Source organism: Heloderma suspectum, chromosome 17 (genome assembly GCF_057233095.1).
Source record: "Heloderma suspectum isolate Gila_16-S chromosome 17, 16-S_ref, whole genome shotgun sequence".
Lineage (NCBI taxonomy): Eukaryota > Metazoa > Chordata > Lepidosauria > Squamata > Helodermatidae > Heloderma > Heloderma suspectum.
Genome location: NC_139474.1, coordinates 13,663,010 through 13,687,678, shown reverse-complemented (window position 1 = coordinate 13,687,678; position 24,669 = coordinate 13,663,010). Strand labels below are relative to the sequence as shown.

Genomic DNA, 24,669 nt, shown 5'->3' with positions numbered 1-24,669 from the left:
GCAAGGCCCCTACCTATGCTGCCCCTGATCCAGCCAGGCTGCTGTCCGCAGGCAAGCCCGAGTCTCAACCCAGCCTGCTTACCAGATCGTCTTCCATGGTGTAGTTGAACTGCTGTTGAGCAACATGCTGGGCCTCCCGCAGGAACGGCTGGTATTCAGGGTTCGTGGGCTTGGCGTACGTGATGATCATCACTGCCTGCGGAGTTTCGAGAAGACGACACGTAACGGCTCAGCTGAAACCTTCCCACCTTTCAAACACTGCGCTGGAGATAATACTGGGTATAGGACACTATCAGTGGGCAACACAAGAGGACAGTCCCTGCCCAGAGGAGCTTACAGTCTAAAACTCAACGTAGGAAAGGGGAGGGATTTGGAGGGAAGGGGAAAACATTGAGAAGACCCACATTTATTTCAGCACTTAAGCTTAGTTGCAGTAGGCTATGGGGAATAAGGAGCCAAACCAGAGACTGGCAACCAGGCTCCCTCTTGATGTTTTAGATCCTGTCTGCCTCAGCTAGCATGGCCAATAGTCAGGGATTATGGGAGTTGTAGTCCAAGACATCTGGAGGGCATTAAGTTGCCTACCCCAAGGCCTACATTGGTTGTGCCGAACCTCTTTCAGGCCAAGGGCCAAATAAAATGTCCTAGAGGCCGCATTTAAACAATAGGAGAGGTGTGTGTCTGTGTGTGGGGGGGGGGGAGGTGTTGTTGGTTGATGGTAAACAGTGCACAGCCAAAGGCAAAGAGATGGGGCCAGAACACCAAAAACACCAGCCTATATTTTAGCTTAAAGCTCATATGGTCAGTAAGTTAGCCCTTAGCATTTCAATGTTTTTAGAACAGGGAGAAAACTCCACAAAAGCTGGGAAACCACCAAACGATCAGTGGTCAGGGAAAGGGGTGGATTACCTGGGGGAACCTGAAGACTGGGACCCCAGGCAGTCTAGATTTGCCCCATGTGCCTGAGGTTCAAGCCCGCAGCCTCCCAGAAATGTGTATTTAGAAAGGTGCACTGCCTCTGAAGCCGGCCTGCCTTTAGCTCTCATGGCTGATGCCTATAGATCAGCCTTCCCCAAACTGGTGCCCCTCCAGATGTTTTGAACTACAACTCCCAAGGTTCCTAAACCACTGGCCAAGGCGATGGGAGTTGTCATCCAACACATCTGGAGGGCACCAGGCTGTGGAAGCCTGCTGTAGACGGAACTCTCCTCCTCCTCCTCCTCTGTGAATGTGTCTAATCTCTTTTTAAAGCCAGCACCTTAGCCCGTCACCCTGGGGCCAGTGAATTCCATCCTTCTTTCCTACCAGCTTCTCCCGCTCCCCAGCGATTCAATCTGGCTTTCAACTCCTTGGGGTTATTAATAGCAGCAACCACCCGGCCACTCCATCCGGGGAATTATCTCGCTTCCTTCCTCTTCTTTGGGAGACGTTGGAGAAAGAAAAAGCAGGCTGGGGCCTGCTGTAAGCCATCACCCCTCCCTCCCCTCTCCCCAACACCTTCCCCTCTCCCCCATATTGGGGTCTGGAGACCAGCTCCAAAGGCGCAAGGCAGGGATGTCAAACCTCCAGCCCGCGGACCAAATCCGGCCCTCCAAGGTCCCCCAGACAGCCACTCCCCCTGCCCTCCAGCCAGTCATCGCTTGCTGGTTTCCCAGCTTTTGCCCAGTTTTTCCCCCACTCTAAAAAGGTGAAAGGCTTCTTTTAAGGCTTAGTGACTGGTGGGAAGACCTTTGCCAAAAAAATATGCTGGTATTTATCTTCAGCCTCGCCCACCGCTGGAATGTGGCCCCCCCAAAAGCTTCTCAGAAATGGAATCCGGCACTTGGGGTGAAAAGGCTCTCCTCCCCTGGCATAGGAGCACTATGTGGGATTTAAAGGCATTACACCAGGAGTAAAGTGTGTGGGGCGCGCAGAGCGGAGAATAAGGAAACAGCTGAGGCCCAAGAATACAAAGAGAAACCATCTTTGTGCCTGGGGGAACCACTGGAAACAGCCTTATACTTAATCCAGGTATCTCAGTATTGTCCGCACTGATGAACAACAGTGGCTCTCCAGGGGTTTCAGGTAGGGTGTGTGTGTGTGTGTGTGTGTGTGTGTGTGTGTGTTTTCCCACCCTACCTGGAGATGCCAGTGATTGAACCTGGGACTGTCTGCATGCAACAGAGGGGCTCTAGAACTGAGATATGGCCTTTCTTTTAAAAGGTAAGTAAGGTTCTAGTCCTCATGGTTCTGAATAAAGGGCTGATTTAAATAACAGCATAGGAGTCAGGCCATTAGGCCATGTAGCTCTGTATTGTCTGTACCGGCTTTCTGCAATCTGGTGCCCTTCAGATGTTTTGGAGGGCAGCTCCCATCAACCCCAGACAGCATGGGCAATGGTCAGGGATGATGGGTGTTACAGGCCAAAATATCTGGAGGGTACCAGGTTGGGGAACTGCACCAACAGGGAGCTGCTTTCCACAGTTTCAGTCAGTGCTCTTTCCCAGGCTCACCTGGAGATCCCAGGGATTGAACCTGGGACCTTTTGCAGGCAAAGCAGGGCTCTGCCCCTGAGCTGTGGCCCTTTTCCTAAAAATAAAGCCAGATTCCAGTCTTCATGGTTCTGAGGAAGGGCTGTTTTAAACAGAAAACGAAGAAGCTGCTTCATACGGGGTCAAAACGTAGGCCCATCTAGCTCAGGTGCTCCTGCCCTTCTCCTCCCCTAATTCCTGTTGTCAAGGGGGGAGTTGCAGGAAGAGAACGCTGAGCTGCAAACAGGCTATCCTGGAAGTCACCAGGAGCAATGCCCACGGCGTCTGCTCCCGCTCAGGTCCATCAGGGCAAGCGGGACATGTTTGCGTGACCACTACACACACCCAAATTCCCTCCTGTGCCTGAAGGGGGCTCCCTGAGGCCTAGGCAGCAACAGGAACAAGTTGGCAACTGGGCCTCCTGCCATGAGACCTAGTAACTTGACACCAGGAGACTCCTGACAATACCCACCTTGGCTGCCAACCGACACCCACCCCAGCTCAGGGCAGCTTCCCAACCCACCCTAAAACTTCTCTGTTGCGCCCATGCCCAATCTTCCCACTGCACTGGGATGCCCGCCAGACAGCACCGGCCTGAGGCAGTAACTGTTCCCTCAGAAAGGCAGGTCAGCCTCCTGTGCCAGGTATTCCTGGTAGAGTTACCACATTTCCCCCTTCCTGGCAAAGCTCCCATGCCTTCTTAACAGCTTCAGCCAGCAAAAATTCAATGAGTCCAGCTTTCTCCACCACTGATGGAGAGCTTCCCTGGTGGAATTTCTGTCTCTCCTTTAGCAGGTAGAGGCAAGGAACACTGTCAGGAAAGGGCGGGGGAAATACGACGATGGCAACCCAAAGCCAGGATCCTTCCATTCAGCCTTAGACAGGCTCTGTTGCCACCGTCAGGCCGTCGATTTCTGCTTGTTGCATTTCCACTAGAGCTGAACAAATATAACATTCCCCTCTGTGAACTTTGATCTTGAATGCTCTGAGGCCATCTGAGTTTTTAAAAACGTCAGTACTTGATATCTGACAGCATTTGAAACTTGACAGAGAATTCTGTTTGATACTATTTGATAGCTGGCCGTTGGCATGCAAGGATACATAGCATTTTACCCTAATTTGATTGCTGCCATGCAATGGTGCATAGCGCACAACCATATTTTAACACTGGAAGTTGATTATTACTATGCCATCTATCTGCTTTACAAAATACAAGAAGATAGGTTCCTGCCCCCGAAGGTATTACAATCTATAGCTAGACACACAGACAACAGACGAAGGGGTAAACAGGAGAAGAAGACGCCTTTATTTCAGTTACATATACTTTGTGACAGCAGGGTATGAAGGTTAGGGGCTTCTGCCAAAGGCTACTCAGAAAATCTTACAGGAGGTTTTACATTTGACAGCTGTCAAAGCAATCAAGAGATGCTCACAGGTTTCAAGCGCTAAAAGGTCTGTGGTGAAAACTGAGAACCTGAATTTTGACCTCAAAATTTCACACTGAAAATCTGCGTGACTAATTGCAAAGACACGCAAATACATTTACTGAGGGAGATGAGAGCGGAAGGTGGGCTATTATTCTTACTTTATTTATTTCATTTCATTGCTATTCCACCCAACGGTCAAAGCTCTCTGGGCAGTTCACAAAAATATTCCATCAGCCCTGCTGAAAAGCCTCCCTCAAGAAGACTTCCCATCTTCAACGGTTACCACAAGCAGCCATTCCAGCAGGTTATCCTTCGAAAGGTGAGAAGGAAAGCTTATTTCCTCCCTGCCCTGCCCTTCCCTCCCCGTTCTTTTTTCCTTGCATGTCATGTCTTTTTAGACTGTAAGCCTGCAAGTAGTGACTGTCTGGTTTAATTAATTATATGTAAGCTGCTCTGAGAGTCTTTTTCGCTGAGAAGCAGCATAAATATATTTCAAATAATAATAAATAATAATTTGTTTCAGCTCAAACTGTTTGCATTGGAGAGGGCGTGCGTGAGTGAGAGAGAGAGAAGGTGGGGAGGCAAGACGCTTTCCAGAGCGCTTACCTTGAAAGCCTCGCGGGCCATGTCGTCCTTTCCGTCCCCGCGTTGCCAGGGGAGCCGTCGGTCGGGGAAGTGGGAACCCTGCAGGCTCGCCCCAAAGGGGTCAACGTAGAAAAAGGCGTAGTCGCCTGTGGTGAGGCCTTCGCGATATGCGTGGATCATGAGTTCGCGGAAGACGTCAGTGGCACAGGAGATGTAGACGACTGCAAGGCAGAAAAAGGGTGGTGAGCAGGGCAGGCATTTTGATTGCAAAGACGTTGCGAGGCGGAAAATCCAAAATGGGGTCAAAAAAGAAAGAAACAGCCAATCGTTTGCCACCCTTTCATAGCAGCTCCCAAACCTGCTGCTTGAGGCGGGTAGCCTCACGCAGTCTAATGGGAGGTCTAGTATGTATGTATGTATGTATTTATTTATTTACTAAATTCGTCTCACGCTTTTCACCCCGGAAAGGATTTCTAGGAGGTGTACAATAAAATAAATCCAGAGCAACTAAAAATAATCCAAATCAAAACATAAGCACGAACCCAACAGAAATCATAGAATCATAGAACAGTAGGGTTGGAAGGGGTCTACAAGACCATCGAGTCCAACCTCCTGCTCAGTGCAGGAATCCAAGTCAGAGCATCCCTGACAAGTGGCTGTCCAGCTTCATTTTGAATGCCTCCAGTGTGGGAGAGCCCCCCACCTCCCTAGGCAGCAGCAACAGCAACAGCAACAGAATATCGAGGAATGGTTGTGTACAAGGAGCAAGATGGAACCCTTCCACTGGTCCTTTACCCAGCCAGCAGTGCTGTCAGGGCAGGGCTTTGGGTCAAATTCGCTCAGCCGAATGAGTGAGAGGGGTCCCCAAACGGGCCAGCAGGGCTGGCTTACCCACATTTCGAACTAAGAAAAGGAATTGCACGTTCCCGTCTAAAGACGTCCCCGGCCAGGCCACTGAGTCTAAAGTTTAAATTACCTAACTGCACCATTGTCCCCGGCATACGCGATAAACCCACAAAGACCCGGGCGACACAACGGGCTCTTCCACCTTGTCCCGTGACAACCTCTGAAGGTCAGCTAAGGGTGCCCTCTTCGCTCACACACCAAAGCTGGGACAGCATTCTCCACGACTACCCTGCACAGCGAAGGGATCACCGAAATCCTTACTTCAGGAAAGCCTCACCATCTTCCAAAAGCGTTCCAAGGGCCAAGCGACACATTTGGAACATTCACATGGGTGAAACACTCCTTGGACTCCACCGGCACGGTTGCCAACATTTTTTTTCTTTTGTGCACAACCCAGCTCCTGTGTCTTCCAGAGCTGAACAACCTGCAGGCATTCGCGGGTGATTCTGCTTATCTCCCTGCTGTGCAAAGCTTCCCCCTGCCTACGCCTGCATAGCAAGTTGCTACTAAAGGCACAAACCAGGCCACACCAGGGGCGTGCTTTTTCCCCTGGTCAGTTGGCAACCATGTATACCACTTCAGTGCACAGGTGTGTGTGTCGCTTATCTAATACCACCAAGCATTTATATCAGGGGTGTTGAACCCGAGGCCTGTGGGCTGACAATCTGGCCCTCCGAGGTCGCCAGGTGGTCACACCCCCTTTCTCCCAACCACCAGCCGTTTGGTGGTTTCCCAGCATTTGCACATTTTCCCCCCCTTCGAAAAGGCTGGAATGCCTCTCCTAAGGCTTTGCTATTGGCAGTAAGAACTTCAAGCTAAAAGATGCTCCCAGTTTTCGTATTTTGGCCCTGCCCCCTTTTGCATTCAGCCCCACCCACCGCTGGAATGTGGTGGGTGAATGAGAGCTTCTCCAAAATAGGATTCAGCCTTTGGGCTGAAAGAGGTTCAACACCCGATTGATATAGTGCTTTGGAGATCCAGTGCAGGGCATACATTCGCTCAGTAATGCTTAGAAACAACTCTGCAAGGTAATCCAGCATTATTATTCCTCTGTTTCAAGACATGTGTCGCAGGGGTGGAGAAAAGAAGTTGAGAAAAGGGTTACTTGGCTACAACCAATGAGTGAGTCTGTTGGCCTGGATTTCTTGTTTGGTCCTTTAGTCAATGCACAACATTATTTGTTCTAAATGTGGATAGACAGCATCCTGCATCAACATTGGAAGCTGCGGATATGTCGGCATAGGGAGAAACTCAGATCGTAAGAACATACAGTAACAGGAGAGCCAATGTGGCGTTGTGGCTGGAGTGTTGAACTGGGGAGACCTGGGTTCTGGCCCCCACTCAGCCATGAAGCTCACGGGGTGACTTTGGGCCAGTCACTGACTCTCAGCCTAACCTACCTCATGGGTATCGTGAGAATAAAAAGGAGAGGAGGAGGAGCATGTAAGCTGCCTTGAGTTCCTTGCAAGAGGAAAAAAGGTGGGATATAAATGTAATAACAAAAAATAAAAGAGCCCTGCTGGATCAGACCAAGGGTCCATCTAGTCCAGCTTTCTGTTCACACAGTGGCCAACCAGCTGCCCACAGGAAACACACAAGCAGGACACGAGTGCAACAGCACCCTCCTGCCCATGTTCCCCAGCAACTAGTTAGTATTAGGTCCTTGCTCAGTATTGTCTGCATTGACTGGTAGCAACCTCCCCCGAGGTCTTTGCAGCTCACCTTAAAGGTCCCCAAGATTGCATGCAAAAGGTCCCAGGTACAGTCTCCCGCCAACCTCCTGAAGTTGCACACCTCTGCTTTTGTATTTCATTCTTTTAAATATTTATATTATATTTTTATTGTTTGTACTCCATTTCAGACTTTTAACTGACTGTAATCCACCCAGAGAACATGTGTGATTGGGCAGATTAAAAATATAATAAATACATCCATTATGCGTTCTCCGAGCACGGATGCATGCTGTGCTACAGTAGTAGTTCCAGCCAACATCTCACAAGAGAAAATAGAGAGGAATGCTCCTGGAAAACTCCTGTTCACCAAAGATCCCTTCATGCGCTGCACCGGCTTCAGGATTGCACATCGGTGAAGACTGACTGCAGCCTGCCTGTATGGTATATTAGTTTACTAGGCAAGAGCATGTCCTGCTTTAAAAGCCCATCGGGTGTTTGTTCTTGGAGATATGCTGGACAGCGGAGCAGGGTGGCGCACGGGGGCCGGGGGGAGAAAGGCTATTGTTCTACAATAGCTTATTGACAGTTCAAAACATAGGTCAGCAGCCGCAGTGTGTGTAAAATGGCGCAGGGCTCTGCCATTCATGCGCATGTGCGGCCGTGCATGCACACTAGATGCCTCCATGGTCAGCTGGGAGACTTCAGTTCTAGAGACCCCAAGGTGGTGGGCACAACACTAGCAACTTGCACCAACAACATTTTAACAAGCTCCCCCCCTTTTTTTATTTTAAGAGAACTGATCAGGCACTGATTTATCAGCAACAAGGACCAGAAGAGGCTCCCCCCGGTTCCATAGGAACGGTTGGAGGGTATGTATCTCACCCGTGGATGGGGAAACCTACGGCCACTCCAGATGTTGGTTATGCTGGCTGGGGCTAACACTTAGAGGGCCACAGTTTCCCCACCGGTGGCGTAAGCAAATCACACTCTGCCTTAGAAGCCTGATTTTGAGTTGGACCGACAGTTCATCTCCCCCAAGCTATCCCACGACACCAGCAATCCAAGGGCTAGGGAAAAGAGGCTCTTCTTAACCTGGTCACCTGAGATCATTCAGCCTGAAATCCTTGAGATTAAGCAGGGGGATTCTTACACACCAAAGCAGGGCTGGGGGGCCTCCAATCTGGCCCTCCAGTGTTCCGGAGATGGCCACGCCCCTTTCCTGGGGCTCCACCCCCTTTCCCCCAACCACTGATCATGTGGGAGTTTCCCAGCTTTTGAGCAGGTCTGGCCCCCTCCATTTTAAAAGGCTGACATGACTTTCCTAAGGCTAAATTACTGGCAGCTTTACGCTAACATAGGCTGGTATTTATTTTGGCCCCGCCTGCTTTTGCCTGTGGCTACGCCCACCGTTGGAATGCGGCCCCCGAGAGCTTCTCCAAAGAGGTTCCCCACCCTGTACTAAAGCATACCACAGGGCCCCTCCTGCAGCCTCAGTTTCCCCGCTGTAAAATAGGGGCAAGGTGGACCGAGGAGGAGGAGGGGAAGGCGGCAGCAGTAGTGATGTTAGGTAGTTTTAGACTCTGGAGTTTATGCATGGGGAGGTGGCTTCCTTGGATGGTTATGAACATTACTTCACTGGCTTCAACATGTGGTAAGCTGCTGATATTCCTCCCCCCGCCGCCCCCGCTCATTCTGTTGAGTGGGTCCCTGGCCATCAGCCCTAAAGTCCTGCCTTGACGGCACCCATGAGAAGAGGGGGAGGAAGACAGGACAACCGTGACAGCAACAGGAAAGGCCGAGAGTTGGCCTCTGGCAAGAGCCAAGGGATACCGAGAAACCGCGCACGCAGCCTGCCAAACAGAGCACGGGGTGGAGTCGTAGGAGACCTATGAAAAAGGGAGGCATGCCCCCCTGCGGAAATAGCCAGGGCTCCTCATCACACAAACACACACAGGCCTTTGGCCGCTGCTATGCTCCCCATTTGGCGCGCACCTCCCGCCCCCGAAGCTCTCGTCCCCCACTTGAAAGGAAGCCTAAGCACGTGTCACTGAACCAAACGCACGTGCTCCCTCTACCCCTGCCGCCATCTTTCCTCCCTTCCCTTCCATGTCACATTCTAGATTGGTAAGCTCTTTGGGGCAGAGACTCAGTGTCTCTGCAAATTTACGCTGAGGGCGCGTCTCACCCTACTGGACTCTCTAGGACAGCTTTTCCCAACCTGGCACCCTCCAGATGTGTTGGACTACACCTCCCAGCATCCCCCAGCCAGCATGTCTGTTGCTCTTCTGCTTGGCCACTCACTTGCCTGCATGGAATTCCTGGTCGGCTACGGCGAGCTGGTGAGTTGTTAAATACAAGGCTGTTTTGAATGTGCTGGGGGTAATCATTATCGTTGTTGTGACCATTCTCAGCATTCTTACCCCAACCTGGTGCCCTCCAGATGTGTTGGACTGCAACTTCCAGAATCACCCAGCCACCTGGCGGGGGTGTTCTGGAAATTATATTCCAACACATCTGGGGGGGCACCAAGTTGGGGGAAGGCTGTTCTAGGGTGCCCAAAATGTGCCAAGTTTTTTAAAGAGGAAAAAGAAAGAAGCTGCACATAAACAGATGATAACACATTGCACTCTCTCCCCCTTTCTCCAACTCAACCCCCCCAGGAGGGGTTCTGCTTTGTACACTTTTCCCTAGATTCCTTCGCTGATGAAGTGGAAGTGCAAGAGACAGCGTTCCCTCTCCCCACCCCCGTCCCCCCCAAAGCTGGGCTCCGCACACCCAGGTCCACCGCCAAATCCTCTCCACTGGGAGCCATTAGCGCCGCCGTTGCGAAACATGGCCTGGATGTTCAGCTGAGCTCCAGAAAGCCCCTTTCTGTTCCTTGCTAATTAGCACCAACGGCCTCCTCACTCGCAGACCAGAACGAAGGAATCCAGACCCACCTCCTCTCCCTCCCACCGGGCCCAGCGGAGAGCGAAAAAGCGAGCCCTGGAGGAGGTCAGAGTCAAGCAAACACACACAGGAGCCCTGCAAAGAATACCGCGATCGCAGGGGAGTGGGGGAACGTGCAGCTCTCCGGATGTTGCTGGACTCCAACTCTCAACTGCTGCCTGGGGCTGATAGGAGCTGGAATCCAACAACACCTAGTGCGGCCCGGAATCCCCACCCTTGCTCTGTCAGAACTTTTACTGCATTATGCCATTCAAGCAGCAACACAGCAGAATTGTTCGCCCTAAGAGGATACAGCCCTGTTTTGTCCCTGTATGAGTCCCCAATCTAGGCTTGGATCCTTCTAATAAGGACACATGCTGAAAACAGTGGCTCAAGCAAAATAATAATATTTTTCAAGCACAGGGGAACTCCAAGGCCAGGTTTTTCTCCCTTTTAGATACCTTTTGGAGTGGAAGATTGAGGCATGCCTCCAAGTTTTCCCGTTTTAATTCAGAAAAGGGAAGTCTGTGTCTCAGAGACCAGAAGTTTGGGAAAACACTGCCCAGAAGAAGTAACCCAGGCAGGTCAACAGACACTAGATCACTCACCTGTGGTGAGGAAAGATGCAGTCCAGGTGACCAGACTTTTTTTTAAAATTATTAAATTGCAACAGAGCTCTCTTGCTCTCTACCTTCCTTTCTTATTATTTGTCACAAATGACAAATGTCTTGGGACAATTATTTCCAAGGAGCAGCTAATTCCTCCTGTCGGGAGGTAGGACGGAGCGGCCAAGCATGATAAAAACTTAGCAACCTGCCCTTCCCTTTTCCTCCTGCTTGTCCAGCAAGACTGATCCCCTGCTTGGCAGAGAGCTGGGGCAGAAAAGAGAGCTTCTGCCCAGGCATGTCCTACAGTCAGCGGAGGAGGAGAACCTCTGCCTGGGCCAAGGAGCGAATTCTGGCAGCATCCACTTTTCTTTCACCCTTCCATGACAAGAAACAACAGCCAACAAAAAATAAAGAAGCCCATCTCCTTCGCTCCCTGGTCTCATCTCGGAATCGCAACCCGAACCCTAAATGAGAATCAGCACACTGTTCATGTTCTCGTTGGGTCGCCCCATCTCAAAAGCAGGGTGGTAGAGATGGAAAAGGGGCTGAAAAAGGGGCAATGATCAGGGGGTTGATGCAAATTCCCTGCAAGGAGAGGGTACAATGTTTGCAGCAGTTTATCTTAGCAAAGGAGCAGAAAAGACGACTAATGGCCAAGGGAGTGCAGAACCTCAGCCCTGCAAAACAACTCAGGCCCTCTGGGCTGCTCAGACAGCTCGGCCCCCTTCCCCCAACCACCAATTATTTGGTGGTTTCCTGGCTTTGGGGTGATTTCTTCTCCATTCCAAAAGGTTGAAATGCCTCTCCTAAACCTTAGTTGTAGGCCACGGTGGCTTAGTGGTTAAGACGCTGAACTGCAGACCGGAAGGTCGGCAGGACAGCAGTTCAAGACCCGAGGGCCACGTGACGGAGCGAGCTCCCGTCTTCAGTCCCAGCTCCTGCCAACCTAGCAGTTCGAAAGCAAGAAACTGCAAGTAGATAAATAGGTACCGCCTCGGCGGGAAAGGCAACAGCGTTCCGTGCACCTCGGTGTTCAGTCATGCCGGCCACATGGCCACGGAAGCGTCTTCGGACAGCGCTGGCTCTTCGGCTTAGAAACGGGGATGAGCGCCGCACCCTGGAGTCGGACACGACTGGCTGGGGACACCTTTACCTTTACCGTTTTAAACCTTAGTTCCTGGCAGGAAGAGCTTTAAGCTAAAACAGGCTGGCATTTCTGACCCCGCCCCTTTTGCCTTCAGTCTCCACCACCACCGGAATGCGGCCCCCGAGAGCTTCTCTGGAATGGGATTCGGCCCCTGGGCTGAAAGAGGTTCAACACCCCTGCGACAGAGGTTTCTCAAGTTATGCACGGCGTGGGGAAAAGAAAGAAAACATTCCCCCCCCCCCACTTTCATTTTAGTAGAACTAGACATGAAGTTGACTGACAGGAGATGCAGTGCAATGTGCAATTCTAATTCATCTACGGAACTCACTGACACAAGATGTGGCAGGAAGGCTCTCACTCAGCTGTCTTTGAAAGGGGGTGAGACCAGTGCAGTGGGGCAGGAACAGGCCTATAATCGGGCATGTGAAGCCATGACAGCTGCACTGAGCGCCCAGATTCCCAGGCAGTCTACCTCGGAATACCAGCTCCCGGAGGACAGCAGCAGGGGAGTGCTGCTGCTTCAGGACCGGCCCTACCAGGAGGCAGAGTAAAGCAACTGCCTCAGGTGGCAGATCCTGGGAGGTGGCAGCGAGATATTAGCTTCCTCTGTGCCCTCTAAATCCCTGCTACCTTCAGACATAGCGGAGGATGCTACGCGATCATCGTCTTGGCCGGCCCTACGTTGCTTTCATGCTTGGCTTGGGAGCTTCCCAGAAGCATCTGAACGGCCACAGGACATTAGAATAGATGGACCCACCGGGATTCTTCTGACGTCTCCTAAACTAAGCAGATTAACCGATGCAGCCAGGGCTGGCGTCAAGAGCAGGCCTGGTTGGGCACCTGCCGAGGGCCCACACCACAGCAGGGGCCCACTGACAAGAGCCCCCTGAAGTTGCTCCTTTTCTTCACCATTGCAACTGGCTTGTCCGCCTGGCTCTCGCTCTGATGCAGACGGCAGTGGGGCAGCGGGGAGGAGATGCCACGGCCTCCTTGCTCCCTGGCTCTCTGCCTGTCCAGCAAACCAGTGGGAGCAATGCTGAGAAAGAGGACGAGGAACCACTGCAGCTGGTGACAATGGCAGTGAGAAGGGAGACTCGCTGAGGGAGGGGGCCCATGGAGGGTGCCTTGCCCCGGGGCCCCCAAAATATGGAGTTGGCACAGGATGCAGCTTCCCCCAGGTATGGAGGAGCCCCATTTGGGGAAAACCTGCCAAGTTTCAGCTCATCGCACACACAGATTGAAAGGCACAGGAGCATTGCTGGCAGCGGGTGGGAGAGGATGTTGGCAACCCTATGCCTAACGGCGGCAGAAGCATTGATTCCAGGGGGGTCCAGAGGCTAGGTTGGCTCTTTTCACTAATTTACCCTCTCCCGGGCCTCTGGCCAAGAGACATCCTGTTATTTTCCTGCTGCGTGTCCTTCCCCCTCACCGGCAGCTGAGGTCAAGGGACGCGTTCCGTCCACGGGGTGGGGTCACGGCATGCTTGGCCCCCCTGAGCCAGCGTTTTCCTGTTTTGCTGACTCGCCGTTTCCTCCCCTTCCCGCTGGAGAGAATTTCAGCCGGTGATTTAGTGGCCAGCCAGGATGGTCCAACATCCCTCAGCAGTGCTCTCCCTGTGCCTTTCACACCCTCTCCGCGATTTCCCCAACCCACACAGCAACATACTTTTACTCCCCCCAACAGCCGCATGAAGGATTGTTCACTGCCCACCCCACCCCCTCGAGACACCCCCGGCATGTATAACAAATTGCGGAGCCCTCCTCTCCGGTTTCGCCACGCTGCGCATTCAACTCCACAATCACTTGTCATCTGGTGATTTTAAAAGCCAGAAGGGTGAACATAGGAAGCTCTGTTATACTGACTCAAACCATCAATCCATCTAGCTCAGTATTGGTGATGCTGACTGGAGGAGGCGGGGATTGAACCTGGCACCTGGGGCACACAAAGTAGGTGTGCTACCACTGAGTTATGGCCCTTCACCTAAATAAAAGGAAGTAAGATGCCAGTCCTTAGGGTTTTGAATAAAGGACTGGTTTAGACACCGACCACCAGCACCGCTTCAGGGGTTTGGGTAGGATTCTTTCCCAGCTCTACCTGATGATGCCAGAGATTGAACCTGCAACCTTCTACATGCAAAGCAGGGCTCTACCACTGAGCTAACGACGTTCTACTAATGAATCAACCCAGGAATCTGCCTTATATCAAGCCAGACCACAGATCTATCTAGTTCAGTATTGTTGACACAGACTGGCAGCAACGGCTCTCCAGGGTTTCAGGCCTGAGTTTTTCCCAGCACTACCTGGAGATGCTGGGGGTCGAATCTGGGAGGTTCTCCCACCGAGCTACAGCCCTTCCTCAAGAACGTAAGAAGCTGCCTTAGACTACGTCAGGCTCCTTCCCAAGTGTGTCCAGTTGTTTAATCTTAGGGCAGGAAGGTGGAAGCATCTTGTCTCTTGGCATATGCATGTCAAAAAGTGCACTTGAATGTTAAGGCACCGTGCAAATGTGCAGCCTGGGATTTCACACGTTCATTCTTCAGGATTTCCCTTCCTCCCAAAGGTGTCTAAATACCGGGGTGGGGGGCACACGTGCTCTCCTTCGCTCGAGGCATTTTGGCCGGGGAGGGCAACGTCAGAGGTCCCGGCCTCCAGAATCAACTGAGGGCTGCACCCACCTGCCACCAGATTCGGCTTTCACAGCAATTCAGAAGTGGCAGCAAAGCCACATTTTCACTTTAAAGCAAAGCGCATGAGGGGTGCATCTTGTTTCCATGCATAATCAAGCTCCTAGAAGCTCTGGGGGATTGTGGATTTGCATTAGAACAAGGCATGCGCTCCCTGTGCGCCTCGTGTTACTGTGGAAATGTGTTTTTTCCCCCTCTGCTGCCACCACATCACCAAAAGTTGGTGACAGTTTGGCTGTAGTGACAAACTGAAGGGTGGCAAGGGGTGCAAAGATATGGGGGGGGGAAGAGACACATGCAGCCCATGCACTGCCCACTGTGATATAAGCATTGGCTGGGCAGCCATCTATAAGAACACTTAAAAAAAAGCCCTGCTGGGTCAGACCAAGGGTCCACCTGGTCCAGCATTCTGTTCACACAGTGGCCAACCAGCTGCCCACGGGAAACCCACATGCAGGACACGAGCGCAACAGCACCCTCCTGCCCATGTTCCCCAGCATACTGCCTCTGGTACTGGAGATAGCATGTCGCCATCAGGACTAGTAGGCATCGATAGCCTTCTCCTCCAGGAATTTTTCCAATCCCCTTTTAAAGCCATCCAAATCGATGGCCATCGCTACACCTCATGCCAGAGAATGCCGTAGTTTAACTATCCTCTGTCTGAAGAAGTCCTGCCTTCCATCTGTCCAGAATCTCCCACCAATCGGCTTCATGGGACGACCCCATTGGATTCGAGTATTATCTATCGGGATGCTGAAGTTGCATCTTCCACCGAAGAAGAGATCGATGCAGAAGAGAGAATTGGAAGCCATCTTCAGGGCTGTGCATCGACCTCCAAGATCCGTTCCAGCTCTGAAATCCTATGATTCCATTGTAGGATAATTTGTCTGTATGGCTTCCCCCAGCCCTGGTATATTTCTCCCTTAGAAACCTAAAGAACAACCCTAGATTTCTCCCTCTAGTAACTTAAAGAACAATCACCCTTTTTAAATCCGTGGAAAACAGAAAATCCGTGGAGTAAATATGCTCTGGCTTGGACTCCTGCATTGAGCAGGGGGTTGGACTCGATGGTCTTATAGGCCCCTTCCAACCGTACTATTCTATGATGCTATGTAAAGCAGGTGGGGGACAGCCTTCTCAGTGTGTAACTGTGGAGGGGGAGAGCAGCTCAGGCAGTGATCTTTGGCATGGGAATGGGAGCGGGGTGTTTACAAGAAATCCCCCATTTCCGTTCACAAACTGAGTTAAAGATACACCAGGAAAACCTGAAGCGTCCTCCTGGAAGTTATCAACAGTTCAAAACGGACTGCAGCAGCAGCAAGAGGGGGAGAAATGGCAGACTGGGCCTTGCATTGATTTAGCATTTTATACCAGGGCCAAATCTGCATTCTTCAGGTGGTACAGTCCCACCCCCTTCCCCTGGCCCCACCCACTTTCCCCTGACCGCTGATAGTTTGGTGATTTCGCCTGTTTCCCCGCCCACCCAATCTAAAAGGCTGAAATGCCTCTCCTCAGGCTGAAAGAGGTTCAACACTTCTGGTCTACACACACGCGTGTGCTAGAGAGAAGATGCAACCGCTCACACCATTCCAGAATTTTAGCTTTTGCAGGCAATCCAGGGAGAAGACTAAAGGCCAACAGACAACCCTAGCAACCCTCCGTAGAAACTCTAGCACCCTTCATATTGGTATCTTCCAAAAAACAATGTTACCTTTCACCTGCATTCTTCAAGTGGTACAGTCTGCTCTTGAAGTGGTACTGTCCTCAATACCATTGTGGGACTTTTCCGTCTCATTCTGCTGATGCCCAAACCAGCCTAAGCATGTTAAACTTGCCCTTGCATATGTATTCATCCTATTACCTTTGACTTCCCCCCTCTTGTCACCCTCTGCTACTTTTGAAAATTAATTGTATGCTCCTTGGGGTGGGGACCTTGACTTTTCTGCTGATTTAATTTTGTTTCTGTACTTACTAACTGCATTTATGTGCCACTCAATAACAAGGTATTATGATCGGCTTATATTATGCTTTAAAGCATGCTTCCCCAACCTGGCCCCCTCCAGATGGGTTTGACTACAACTCCCACCATTCCTAGCCATGCTGGCTGGCAATTATGAGTATTGTAGTCCAACACATCTGTAAGGTGCAGGTTGCCGGAGGATGCTTTAAAGCACCATGGACCGCTAGTGACACTATAGAAATAACAAGGAATGAGGGATCTTATTAACCATGCTGGAGGCGCCAGCAATACATTCTGCTTGGCACTGAGAAACTCAGGGGAACATTCCTGACCGGCTGCAGAGCAGCCCCAGAAATAGCAGGCCCCCAGACAACAACAAAACCCACGCCAGGCTGAGAAAACAATCCCGGCAAAGGGGAGGCGGGTGAAAAGAGAGCTATGGGTGCATGATTCTGGGGGTGGGGAGAAGCACCTCATAGGCCCCAGCTGTCTCAGTTTGTCCTGAGCACAGGGAGACCCCAAAATGAAGAAAAGGTCACCCCAAAGGTGAAATGTAGCGCTGGTACAGTCTCCAGTGTATGGTTTAGCAGTTGCACAAAGAGGTCATCCCAGATGTCAGCTTTAAAAGTTTTTAAAAGTTTCACTTTGGACGTGTTCTCCAAAAAGAGAACCGAGAGCAAAGCTTTACTGGGTTTTTTTAAGGTGTGGGGATTCATGCTTGCGTTTGCTCTCTGGAAGAACGTCCTGCTCACCATTTGAGGGCAGGGTGCAGTTGCTCCATGGCAAGGGAGAAAGACACGCCATATGTTCAGAGGTTCTCTTTCTTATAAAATGGTCACCTCTGTGTCTTTAAGGAGGGGAATGACCACAGGGAGCGGGGTTGGAGCTAAAGAAGCGTGGTTAAAAGAGGAAAGACGGAGCTCTGAAATCAACTCCCCTCCCCGGTTCTCCGAATTATTTGCCCCTACTTACCCTAAGGCAGGGGTGGTTGACTCATGGCCCTCCAGGTGGCTTGGCCTACGACTCCCATCAGCCCTTGTCAACATAACCAATGGCGAGGGATCATGGGAGTTGTAGGCCAAAACATCTGGAGTCACCCCAACCTGGTGCTACGGGGTTACCCCTTCTCTGCGACAGACACGTGTCTCCCTTGGTGCTCATCTCCTATAAGATCCCTGGCCTGCCTCAGCGCAACACACAAGAAGAGCAAGTTAAATGGAGAAGCTGTTCTCCATCCCACTTGGGTGCCAGATCCCCAAATTCAAATTCCAAAGCAAATGCACGAAGCGTCCTGCATATTCTAGATTTGTGTTTGAATAATTAAGTGGACCTCTTTTGCTCCCATACAGTCGCACACATTTTATTTCTCAAGGTGGTACAAGTCTGGGCTGGTGGGGATGCTATTACACTTCCCAGGACGTCTGTAAGAACCGCCCAGCCAAATCAAGTCAATGGTCTTTCTAAACGAGGGGTGTTGAACCTGTTCCAGGCGGAGGGCCAAATTCCATTTCAGATAAGCTCTTGGGGGGCCGCATTCCAGGGGTGGGGCTAAAAACACTAGCCTATTTTGGCTTAAAGCTCTTACTCCCGGGAACAAGCTTTAGGAGAGGCATTTCAACCTTTTAGAATGGGGGGAAAACACACAAAAACTGGGAAAACACCAAACGATTTATCAGGGACACAGGCCAGGAAATTTGACAAGTAACTTTCAAGCAAATGGATTCGGGCACGGGCATTAGGTAAACATTTCACAGCATCACAGAAATTTAAAGTTGGGAGGGACTTTAGAGGTCACCGAGTCCAACGCTCAGTGCAGGAATCTTGCAACGACAACAGGGAGGCACTCCGATCCAAAAAAGAAAGTGAATGAGTCACAAAAGAGCCTGTTTTATTGTGTGCTTGCCCAACGTTTCAGGGAATGTCTCCTTCTGCATAGGCTGCCTACACTATGGGCCACGCCCCACGTAACGCAGTTCATGGGTTAAATAGCCATGATCAGGAGAGAGCACTTTTACTCAGCAAACCGCGATCAGCTCCTTTGTGGGTTGCTGAGCGTGATGTGCGAACCTGGACCGCTGGGTTGTTTAGGAGCTCAACAACCCGGTGGTTAACCCAACAACAAACCATGGGTTAAACGCGACGTTGTTTAGCCCCTAAACAATCCAGTGGTCCAGGTTTGCATGTCATGTCCAGCAGCCTACAAAGCAGCCGATCATGGGTTGCTGAGTAAACGCAGAGGAGGTGGGCAGCACAGCGCACGACAGCCCAGGGGTTGTTTAACCCATGGGCTGTTGTTACATGAGAATCAGATCTATTTGTATCAGCTTCAACAACTGACCATTAAGCCAACATCCCCAAGAGACGGTGCCCAGCCCCTGTTTAAACACCTCCAGTGAAGGCCAGCCCCCCCGCCCCCGGCAGTATGGTCTACTGGCTAACAGCTCTTACTATTAGGAAGTTTCTCCTAATGCAGATGCAGCTGATGCTAGGCTTGTAGGATCTACTCTGCATGTGTACTAGAACCCCAAGATGCACCAACCAGAGCTAGGTGCAAAGGACATACGGTACACTTAAAATTCAAGAACAGAGTGCCTCTGAGCACATTCTGAACCGTGCGATTTGTTTTCAGTACCAGAACCAAACTGACCTCACAGTCCTTTCACACCGAAGTCCATTCTAGGTTACTCCAAGCTTTCTGAATGTCAACAACCTAATTTCAAGGGCGGAGGGGGGAAATCACATGTTGTGCTTGCTCCTGTTAAACAACGGGGAGTCAGAAACCCCTGGTGATCTACCTCAAATCTCCAGAGATCTATTGGTAGACCCTAATCCTGCTTCTGCCTGCTCCGTCCTAATGTTGAGCCGACATCGGCTTCCCCGCTATTTCCAGCGCTTTATTCGCGCCCTGATCTCTGGAGTGACAGAGACCACTGCTCCGTCTTCCGCATGGCAGCTTCAGGTATTTGAAGGCCACGATTGTGTGTCCCTTTAATATTCTCTTCTCCAGGCTAAACATACCCAGCTCTTTCAAGCAATCCTCACAGGACTTGGTATCGTGGGCATGTAACTTTCACGGACCGATCAGCAGGTCAGGCCATACACAAAACTGCATTTTCTCACATTTATAATTACTATTATTGTTACTACTATTTTAAAAAGCTCCCAGAACTGCTAGGCAGTGTACAAAAATTAACAACACGTCAAATCTCTCCCTGCAAGCTTACAGTCTAAAGATGAAGATGTCAGGAAGAGAAAGGAAAGGTCAGAATGAAGGCAAGGCTCATGGCTTATTCTTTCTTACTCTCTTTTTTGCCTCCCCGGTGGATGTTATGTTATTAAGTTCATAGGGGCAGAGACCTGCCCCATTTTTCCCTCTCTCTCTTATGCTGCTCCATACATTGCCATCTCCTGGGATGGCACCACAGAACAGAAGGCCTGCTTGATCTAGCAGGTGGGGAAAGAAGTGAAGCTGACAAATCCTAGGAGAACAGGAATGCTCCATGCACACCGTCAGCCTGCTTCTGCCACAGCTCCTGGACTTCTGCTTAAGCTCCTTCCCGCCCCCCCCCCCCGCAACCCCCTCCACCACCTTTGAAAGAAAATGGATATCTGAGCCAAGCCCTTCCTCTGACTCCGGCCCTTTAGAAACCCCAAACGCGTTCCAAAATCCACACCCCGCTGTGGAGACGTCCCCGGTCCTCTCCCAGCTGCTATCAGGCTGCTGTAGTTAACACCCATCCAAGGTCAGGACCTCACTGCTATTAAAACTCAACTCGTGCAAGCGAGCGAGAGGCCTCTGCCCCGCACAGCTTGCAGTTGGACATGCTCAGAGATTAGCAGGGACCATACACAGGATTAGCACACGCGGGGCTTCAACTGAGGCAGGATCCCTTTAACTCGCATCTAGCAACAGGCCTCAGCTTTGGAGCCGGAAACAAAATAATCTTAAAAGGCATTCTTCTGAGCATGTGCAGAGTGCCTGTCCCTCACCACCACCACTAAGCCCGCCTACTATTTATTTCCCAAACCATTATCTTGAGCACTGTTCCCCAATCAGATGTGTCAGACTACAACACTCCCATCATCCCCAGTCAACAGAGTCATTGGCTGTTAGGGAAGGCCTGCTCTAGCATGGCAGAAGAGCGTCAGGGCTGTGGTCCAAAAGCCCTGAGTTCAAATTTCACCTCTGCTATGAGTTGACTAGATGGCTTAGGCCCTCTCCTCCTGGCCTCAACCCTGCCCTCTTCCGCCAGCAATTTGGGGATAACAATAATACTGGCCTAACTTGCAAGAATGTACTAAAAAGTATTGAGAATGTACAGGAATAATTCTAGAGGGCATATCAGCCGTAATTATTTGGTCTCAGCCTCCCCACCAACATCACCGTCATCAACGTCACATCTGCAACGTAACAGACCACCGGACTACCTTTCAGGGTTGTTGTAAGGATTGCCGAGGACAGACACCAAGCATCCCAAAGCTCCCCATAGATGGTCAAGTGAATTAGCTGGGGAGTGCGGAGGAAGCCGCACGTCACTTGCAGATCATTCCACACACTGTTTCTCTAAACGGGTAAAGATACATACACAAACACTGGTGATGCGCTGCGTTTTACACACACACACTCCCATGAAGCTGACGTCAAAGCTACAAGCGATGCCAACAGCCAGCCCCGTTCCCTAGATCAGGGGTGGGGAACCTCGGCCCGGGGTTTCCCCAGTGAGCCACACCCCTTCCCTGCACCCACCAATCATTTGCTTTGCCAGCTTTTGTGCGGGTCCCCCCCACCCCCTTGTAAAGGTTGAAATGCCTCTCCAAAGGCCTTAGTTGCTGGCAGGAAAAGCTTTCAGCTGAAAGAGGTTGGCATTTGGGGGGATCTGGCTTTCCCGCTTTTGCCTTTGGACCTGCCCACCCCTGGAATGTGGCCCCCGAAAGCTTCTCCGACATTAGGCCCTTGGGCTGGAAAACGTTCCCTACTCCTGCTCTTGATCGATCAGCAGTTGATCGGAACACTCCGCAACCCACATGCCACGCCTGCCCCCAAGCTCCGAAATATGCTCACCGATTCAGCTGCCCGCCCGGCGCTGACATAGCATGCATTGACTCAAATAAACACACACCGCAATTTCAGAGAAGTGTCAGAGGTGAAGGCAAGCGTGATCTCCAGCCTGGACATTGCCTGCTGCTAGGCGGGGTGGTGTGTTTGCGGGTGTCTGGTTACTTAACGGTGGAGCGAGGAGACAGGGGTGGGGGTGAAAGGCTCTCCTGCTGCCCCCCTCTATCTCTCTGTTCCACTCGTATCCGTTGCAAACGCAGCCCCTCAGCTTCTAAACCGCTGTATGCTCAGACCCGAGACGGCTCGAAGTTAGTCCCGCTGCTCTGGATACGCGGCCCGAGCGTGACGTTGTGGGCCACAGCAAAGGAAAGCCTTTCTCCACATGCTCAGAGGTACTCCTTACTTCCTTGTGACTTCACCCCACCCCCAGGCCCAGGAAAAAGGAGGTCCGGGTCCAAATTAAGGCTGCAATGGGACAGGGAGGAGACACTGCCTGGTTTGCGTCTTGCAATCTCATCTTGAGGCTGGAGTTTGTCCAGGAAAACATGAAAGCAGTACTGAACATAGTGTCTCTGGGCATGTGGAGAGCGTTTTCCTCTTGCTGCACGTGTGCAGCGAAGCAAAGGAGGCAAAGGCCTGCGTTCCCTTTTTAAGGAAAAGATTAAATCCCAGAAGGGCGGGGCGGGGGAGTAGCCTAGGGAGTCGGGACTTACTTCGGCCCTTCTCCTTGATCTCCTGGATCAGGGCGGTGTAGTTGGTCTGGTCAAAACCAATGTGCTCCACGGTCATGTTGTTCAGGGAAAGCAATTTTATGTAGAGCCCCTCCAAGGGGAAGAAGTACGGGCGGTCACCCTTATTGGTGTCCCAGAAAAGCAGCATGATGTGACGGGTCCAGTTGAAGCGCTGGTTGAGGCAGAAACCGAATTCGCCCAGCTTGCTGTGGCTGGGTCCGGTGCGGGTGGTCAAGGCGTACTCGTCGTCCTTGGTGTCGAAGCCGATGGCCTCAGCCGCGGCGGTCACCAGTGGCAGCCCCCAGTGCCGGGTGAAGCGAGCCACAGGGGCAGAGGTGTAGATGCACCCGGGGCCAACGAAGACGTGCGGGTTGTGGATCAGCTTCAGGTCCACCGCCGACATGGGAGCCACGGTGTCGGAGCACACCCCCCACCGGTCCTCGCTGGTGCCGAAGACCCTCTGGACGGTGTAGCCCGGGAGGAGGTCTGGCCGAGCGTTAATCTTCCGGATGGCCAGTTCGATGGCGGGGCCCACCCGGGGCCAGGCCCAGGGGTACGTCGTGTTGCGCTCCGGCAGCACCACTGCGATGGTGAAGTTGGCGCCGGCCGCCGGGCCCAGCTGGGACAGGGCCGCCAGGAACCACCACAGGGCCATGCTACTGGGGCCCAGCCAACGTGGCTCTTTCGGCCCCTGCGTCAGGCGGAGCCAGGCCCCTCCGAGGGCTCCGCAGCTTCCGCTGCCGCCTCGACCGCGCCCAGCCCTCATCCCCTGGGGTGAGCCCGACTGGCACCCCTAACCTCCCCAGAACCTGAGCCACTTAAGGCGCCTCCTTGTGCCAGCCCCAGAACTCACTGCGCCCCCTCCAAGGAACCACCCCAAGCCTGGACTCCCACTCGCCACCAAGGCCCCTCCCTAAAGCCCCAACGGCGAGCAGTATGGAGGGGTGGCGCTCATGCTTTGGCGCACTTTGTGGGCAGCCCCGCGGCTGCACTCTGCGCCGGACCTCTGCCCTGCCAGCTCCCCTGCATCCGGCTGCAAGACCCTGACCCGCTCTTCCCTTCAGCCCCCCACAATCTCCCCATTAACCTCTCCAGCCCCCGCCCCACGACCCTGATGGCTCCCTTGACCCAGCCTCCTGCCCCTTTGATCGAATCTCCGCTCCTTCCCTGCGGGCTCCACCAACTTCTAGAGTTTGCCGGGCGCCGGACTCATCCGCCCCGTCGGGTCCTGCCCCAAGCTCTGCCTGCCTTCCCTTCCTTCCCGTAGCCCAGACAGAGCTGGAGTGAGTGGAAGGGCAGAGCCGAAAGCTTTATCTACACAGGGCTGAGTTGCTTTTCCTTCTCCTCATTCAATGACAAAAGGGTTGCTATCACCGACAGGGCGGCTTAACTCCTTCCTTCCCAGGACTCCCCTCTTTCCAGTTAGGGCAGGAACAGGAGGGGCACACAGGAGACCTCCCTGCAAGGACCACTCGAAAACACACCGAGGAATTTAAAGCGGGATAATTTCCCCCTGCCAGGCATTTATTATAATTATTGATCATAATTAATTATGAACTAAGTACCTCATTATGAGCTACACATGGAGCTATCAACAGAGTGTCTAATGCTGCACCAGGAACTGTATGGTTTTTTTAAAAAAAAATCCCCCCCCCAAATTGCTTCAAGCAATCTGACAGCTTAATTGTCATTTTATTTAGCACGTTTTATCTCAGTACATTGTTTTATTCCACCTTTCTGCCAAAGAGCATGGTTTCCCACCCTTTAAAAAATCCTGGCAACAACCTGGCGAGGTAGGTCAGGCTGAGAGAGAGAGAGAGCGCGGCTGGACCCAGCAAGGTCACCCGGCAAAACTTTGGTGCTGAATGAGGGGGATTTGAACCTACGACTCCCCAGTCAAAATCTGACACTCGAAGGCGACACATGCAAAATAGGTCTCTGGGGACTGGGGAGATTACAATCTAAATTTTGGCAGAGGGGTAGACAAAAAGGGAGGGGAAAGGAAACAGAGGGGAAGAATATGTGTCAATGTAGCTATGCCGAGACTGGCATATGTGCTTCTGTAGGGAAGGAGGAGGAACGGGTTATGCCAAAAGCTTGTGGAAGAGACTAATATCAAGGAGTTTGAACAAAGATGGAGAGGTACTGCGGAGGACCCCACGGGCATCTAAAGCTTTTAGGGCCGAGCAGTGGGAAACAGAAGGCTCCATGGGCATTATGCGCAGCAATGTCACAAAGTGGGCACTGCTGGGGGGGTGGCTGGTACCACCCATCAACATCCACATTGAGCCAAGAGTGTGCCAGATGCTGTATTTGGTTATTAATCTGGCACCGCCCACCCAAAGCTTTTTAGCAATTTTAGCTCTATTCGAGGAGCGCCCCAGCATCAAAAGCAAGCTTATATTCCATGGGCGTAATTGTGCCAGTCAAACCAGCCCTGTGTTGAACAACTGCC

At 51.8% G+C, this 24,669-nt stretch overlaps 1 protein-coding gene across 2 annotated transcripts in view; it reads right to left on the bottom strand.

Annotated features, from left to right (window-relative positions):
• The window catches only part of NPR1 (natriuretic peptide receptor 1), a 53,268-nt gene extending 29,709 nt beyond the window's left edge, over positions 1 to 23,559 (bottom strand). The window contains exons 1-3 of one of the 2 annotated variants that reach the window (XM_084824459.1): positions 22,197 to 23,559; positions 4,544 to 4,743; positions 83 to 196 (exon numbers count right to left, since the gene is read on the bottom strand). In XM_084824459.1, the coding sequence (XP_084680585.1) occupies positions 83 to 196; positions 4,544 to 4,743; positions 22,197 to 22,980 (1,098 nt within the window). In that variant the 5' untranslated portion in view covers positions 22,981 to 23,559. The remainder of the gene's footprint in view (positions 1 to 82; positions 197 to 4,543; positions 4,744 to 22,196) is intronic. The other variant, XM_084824460.1, reaches the window with a different exon arrangement.
• Between the last annotated feature and the right edge of the window lie 1,110 nt (positions 23,560 to 24,669).